The sequence below is a fragment of the Anoplophora glabripennis genome, unplaced genomic scaffold (assembly GCF_000390285.2).
Source record: "Anoplophora glabripennis isolate ALB-LARVAE unplaced genomic scaffold, Agla_2.0 scaffold206, whole genome shotgun sequence".
NCBI lineage: Eukaryota > Metazoa > Arthropoda > Insecta > Coleoptera > Cerambycidae > Anoplophora > Anoplophora glabripennis.
This window is the reverse complement of record NW_019416733.1, coordinates 777,434-783,588: the sequence shown is the minus strand read 5'-3', so window position 1 is coordinate 783,588 and position 6,155 is coordinate 777,434. Positions and strand designations below refer to the sequence as shown.

The following is a 6,155-nucleotide window of genomic DNA, read 5'->3' as shown; positions in this document are numbered from 1 at the left end:
TTTTTAGAGTAGACTGAAAAAAATATATATTATAAAATTCATTCATTTTTCTGCTTGTTATGATTCTTTTAAATTTCTGAAATCATCCCTTAACTTCTAGCGACCCTAGCTCTATTATTAATTTTAATAGTATCAGAAAAAGTCAATAGACCATTTTCATGTAGAATTTTATGCTCTACAACTTTTGTAAGAAAATTTTTTTTCTAGCCCCCACCCCTTTTCTTGAAAAACCCCTTTATTTTATCTCTTTTCACCCCTGGCCGGGGGTCGAAAAAAAATTACTGTCACTTATTGTTATAATATACCTCAAACTAACTTATATAAAAAATTCAGGCAGGTTGACCAAATTGCGATTTAAAGGCTCATTTAATTGGACTATAATTATTTTTTGAAAATTTTGTTTATTAGCAGTTTCATCCGTACATTTTTTACAAATTAAAAAAAAATCTAATCTTAATTGACTATGTTATTTTTACAGGTAGGTACTGCATTTTTTTTCATGCCTTTGCAATATCAATAGAGGAAAATTGATAAAAACATAATATCTAGTTTTCTATGAGATATTTTTGTAATGTGTAAACGTCGGTGATGTACAGGGTGGTTTAATGAAACTGCACAAAAACTGAAAAAAATCGAAAATTTGAAATATGTATGAAAAAATATTCCTCATTAAAAATTATTAGAATTTTACATATTTTTAATAAAGAAATCCCTGGTGTTTTTTCTAAAACTCGTTTCCAAAAAATTCACAGAAGATGGCCAACATCTGTAAGATCACTACATGTATAAGAAAAATATTACAATTCCAAAAAATGTTCACTTTAATTAATTTTACTTCAGTTTGGAAATCTATATGAAAACAAATGAGTAACGTTATTTCTTTGTTTTTATGACAGACAACTTTATTTAAAACTATTGAATTGCAGGATCTTACATAAATACAACAAAATAACTACGAGAATATAATAAAAATCGGGGCGTATCTATATTTAAACATATTGGTAAAAACATTCGAATTAACAGCGGACTTACATTTGATTCTTGTTTGAGTATAACCATTGTCGGCCACCTCATTTTGATTTTCGAAAGGATTCTGTAAAAAAATATTGCGGTATTAAAGAAATGCCTCAAAGCAAAAATTATCGAAATATTTCCTAATTATAACAAAATACATATCTACCTCGTTTCGTCTTCCTATTCTGGGCACAGATTTCGAGGCCTTTAAGAAAAACTTCTCAAACTCCGGACTGCCCTTGCCCCTTTTCCCTATTCTCGGCACGCTTTTAGAGACTTTCAGGAAAAAATTTCCACTCTCGTCGCAATACGCCGCTTCCAAAAGATAATTAAAGAAAACTGTAAAAAGCAACAAACGGCAAAGCATGGTGCTAACTTATTTTCTGTAATAAAACTCCAGTCGAACTAATTTTCTAGTAGCTGTCGTTACCTTTTATATAAAAAAATCTTTTAGTTGATATTCCACGTAAATTCTATAGTAGTAGACCAAACAATTGAAGCAGCTATTGTTTTACGTTTTGCGTGTACAGAACTTAACTGTGCAACTTGCCAGATGCCCCTATGTTTCCATCAATTCAAATCATCTGCTTCTAATTGATATTCCTGTACTGCTTAGCAGTGTTTAACATAATTACAACTGTATGAATAAAATGTTAGGTAATAATAATATCCAGAGCAAGATCAATGCCCTTTCAAACTTGAGATTATGAACAAAATACGTATCAGATATAGAATGTTTATTTTATTAATTTATTTTAAATTACACCGCTCTGACAAACAATTGGAATTATAGAGACAAATATTTTAAAAACAAGTTTTTATTGAAATGCACTAAAAAGAAAAAATAAACCAAATAAACCAAAAGGGTTGAATATGGTTACTCTATAGAAGTGTCATCAGTTCAAGTATGATAAATAGACACATGATTGTTAGTGACTAATTGCAGTCAATAAAATTTTTATTAGTTAATTAGAGTTTAAATTATTACTGAGAATGTATGCGTTGTTTATGAGACATCCATCAGTTTTGACATAAGCCTACTTTGAGAAAAGTCACTTATTTTCTATACCGTAATATTGTAAGAGTTCAATTAAAAGCCTTTTTTCTCGAAAACCGTCCACATTAGGAAGTTCTAACAAGAGTACATCATTTTTAGAAAATAAAATTATACATTAGAAAATGGAGCCCGAATGCTACTACCTCAAAAAAATTAGAACTTAAAATGTAATACCAATGTAGCATAACTAACACCTCTATGAAATATTAAAAAAGTAATTAGACCAGCGTATTCTTAAAAAACCTCGGAATACCAATTTTCATAAAAATATTTCGCACCGTTTGGAAATTTTCGTAAAAATTCTATTTAAAAAAATTTATTTTGTCGCCCTGTATCTAGAAAACAATAGGAGATAGACAATAGTACGACAAAAAATTCTTATTTTTTGTCGTACTATCACCCCCTGAATTTACGGGAGGTCTTTCAGAAACACCCGGTATAATCTGTATGTTCATGTTCTTATGCGAATTAATAGCTCGTTAGTTATCGGAGGGGTTCGAATTTTTTGCGACATTTTGTGTAATAAAGAGACTGTGGAAACTTATTTAAGATGCTTAACATTTCTTATAATTAAACTAATTGCAAAAAAAAGTTAATGTTGTAACAGTTTGAGAACTTCCGCATATAAAAGAATGTTGGAAGATTATCACAAATATCATTAATGAATGTATTGAATAATAGTGGGCCGAGAACTGAACCCTGGAGTATCCCTAAACAATTTCATCGACGTAAAAAAAAAAGATACTGAACTTTCGGTAATCTGCTAGAAAGTTTTTCTAAAGTTTTGAAAAGTTTATCGACATACAGAAATTTGATCATTTACGTAGACTTGTGAGAGTTCGTGTAAACTACATAAACCTATCCACAAATATCTAAAGTTTGTGTGAACAAAAAAAATCAATAAAATTGGGTAAGGTGGATCTCCATTCATGTCGAAAAAAATGTTGCATGAAAATGCAAAATAACGCCAAAATTACACAAAATTGAAATAGACATATAATTTTTAATAAAATTTTCTGATTTTTCTGAAAAGTTGATGATTAAAAATATTGTATATGTATAATTGTGCCACTCACCAACTCTTTTGATCAACTTACAGAATAGTTGTTTCCCACGACATCATTGTTTAAAAAAAAATGAACACCCCTTATGGTAATAACATTATTTCAGAACATTATTTGTGAAAGCTTTTTCTTTATATTATTATTTGTATAATTATTTATTTATTCACGATTTTTCTTTCAAACTAAGTACTTATATTAATTTTAAGACGTAAACTTCAATATATCATCTACACATAAGAATTGTTTATGTTTCTTATCTCCCAAACTTTACTAAGACAATTTTGACATAAAATAGGTACGAATAATTTAGATAAAATACAAGGTTGTTTGTGATTTAAAAATCATATTAGTCACTACTATTTTGTGTTATATTTATCTCTTTTGTTATGAAATTTATCTGCAAAAGCAAATTATACTTAAACGTAAGTGTTTTCACAGTTATCTGTTTGTTATGAAGATGATGGAGATATTATCAGGATCGGATTATGACGTAAACGCATTTTTGTCCTAAAAATTGTTGAATTGTTTTAATACTTAAGATGTATGAGCAATTTTTACAATTTCTGTGTATATATCTGTCTTAATGCTCTTTTGGCACTGTTTTTTAGCTTGGCTTTATCTTAAATACGCGAAAATTACTAAAATTGCAAAATGCACGTGTCTTATAGCATATACGAACCAAGTTTCGTAAAGTTGCAAGATCTAGAATAATTTTACCATCGTTCCAAAAATTCCGGCAAGTATGACGTATTTTTGTCAATAACTCACAATCAGCAATGGGGTTTCGGGAGCTTATTATGGATGAATTGAGGAGTATTATCTCAAAGTTTTATGAGATTTCCTTACTTCTTAGAAAATTGGCAGCAATTTCAAGAAAAACGTCATTTGCCACTTTTTGTTAATTGCAAAATAATTTTTGTAATAAAAAAAATTGGAGCATTGCTATTTTGTACAAAATTTCATTTAAAACAGAAATGATCACTTGCATATTCTTCGAAGAGTACGATCCAACAGAGAATGAACAAATACAATTTAAAAATAAGTTGTTATTAATATTTTTCCTCACTATAGGCTATTGATTATGTCATATTATGGTATGGAACTACAACGTTAATGGGTTTTTATTGCATGAATCGTTCAAACGGTTATTTAGAATGAAAAAACCTCGGAGTGCTATTAAATTAGAGGGTGGAAATTGGAGATAGGGGTTAAAATGCACCCCTTTCAGTTTTTTAATTGTAGCTCAAAAACGAAGCAAAATTTCGCTATAGTTCATAGGAAAAATTATTTAGAGGATTGAATTTCCTATCGAAATAGCTTATTTAAAAAATATAATAGGAAAATTTTATGCAAAATAATCGTTAATAAACAATTTGAAAAAAAGCAAAAAATTCGATTTTTATTTTAAAATTTGTAATAGGATATTATTTGAGGTTATAAACAGATTTGTTTTATAAAAATGTGTAAAATAATAAATAATGGTACTTTTCTCTCGAGTATTTTCGTGTTTTTTTAATTTATGAGCACCCTGTATATCTAATCTAAGATGTTTGTATGACAGTCTCATTTTTTCGAGGCAGAATTTTTTATAAACAGTCGACATTTTTCGATAAAGTCAAAAACAAAAGAGTTCTCCCCTTGTCAACTCCATCCGTGGACACACTGTATATACATTATTAATAAACTTTATTGTACTCTCAAGTTTTTTCTTAATTATTTTATTGAAAAAGGAAAAAAAATAAAAATCTTATTTTTTGCTTGCTTGAAAATTGTGTATTAACGATTTTTTGCATAAAATGTTCCTTTTACATTTTTTAAATAAGCTATTTCTATGGGAAATTCAATTCTCTAAATAAATTTTCCTATGAACTATACCGACATTTTGCTTCGTTTTCGTGTTATATTTAAAACATTGCAAAAGTGCTTTTTCAACCTTCAATTTCAACCCTCTAATTAATAGCACCCCGCAGTTTTTTCATTTTTAATGACCCTTCGAACAAGTTATGTGATGAAAATCCTTGAACGTCTTATTTCCTTCCTTTTTTGCAAAAAATGAGAATTAAAACGAATAAAGGTAAACGCGATTAAAATCGAAAAATTGACTAAGTTGGAGCGGCCATATATATCAGTCAATTTTCATCCAAAAATACTCTACAAGCTCTTGTTTTGAAGGAAATTTTATATACTTTTTTTTCTATGAAACAATGCCTATACCTATCTCTGATCAGAAAAAAGTTATTTGCATAAAAGTAAAAAAAAAATAAAAAATTGAATTTTTTGCATTATTTTGTTAAATTGTTTTTAATATATTTTGCAGTAAATACATTTTTTAAATAAGCTATTTCGATAGAAAATCTCATTATCTACAAAATTTTTCCTATGCAATACCCTCAAATTTTGTTTCGTTTTCGAGATATACTCAAAAAACCGCCAGGGTTGCATTTTCAGCCCTATCTCCAATTTCCACCCTCTAATTTAATAGCACGCCGCGGCTTTTTCATTTTAAATAACCATTTGAACAATTCATCAATAAAATAAAATCCCATCAACGTTGTAGTTCTTTAATACCTAGCTTTTCTTAAAAACCCACATAGCTATTGATTATGTCTTAACATAATCAATAGCTATGTGGGACGTAACATATTTTTGGCCGAAGTGGGAAAATTTTGGGGTTTATAAAAAATTAACTCCTACTGGACTATGTGGTAAACAATATTTTCTGTAACATCCAATGATTATAATACTGCTTATTAACATATTTAATATTTACTCTGTATTGAAGTTTACGAAAATTATTTTTATCATAGTTATAAGTGCATCTCATCACTTCATTTGATGCTATTTCAGAAGTAGGTCCTTTCCGTTTTATAAATATTGCTGATTGCAACAATAAACGTTATTGAATATTAAATCTTTAACGTAAAAAATGCTTTTAAGTAATTATTTAATAACTTATAAGTACCCTCAATGAATCAGAGATATTATCTAAATATACCTGATACAATTAATAAAAATTGATT

The 6,155-nt window shown here is 28.3% G+C and overlaps 1 protein-coding gene across 1 annotated transcript in view; it reads right to left on the bottom strand.

Moving 5' to 3' along the window:
• LOC108904700 overlaps positions 1 to 1,403 on the bottom strand; it is a 3,442-nt gene extending 2,039 nt beyond the window's left edge. Inside the window, exons 1-2 of the mRNA XM_018707343.1 lie at positions 1,181 to 1,403; positions 1,033 to 1,093 (exon numbers count right to left, since the gene is read on the bottom strand). Of these exons, the coding sequence (XP_018562859.1) occupies positions 1,033 to 1,093; positions 1,181 to 1,381 (262 nt within the window). The 5' untranslated portion in view covers positions 1,382 to 1,403. The remainder of the gene's footprint in view (positions 1 to 1,032; positions 1,094 to 1,180) is intronic.
• Between the last annotated feature and the right edge of the window lie 4,752 nt (positions 1,404 to 6,155).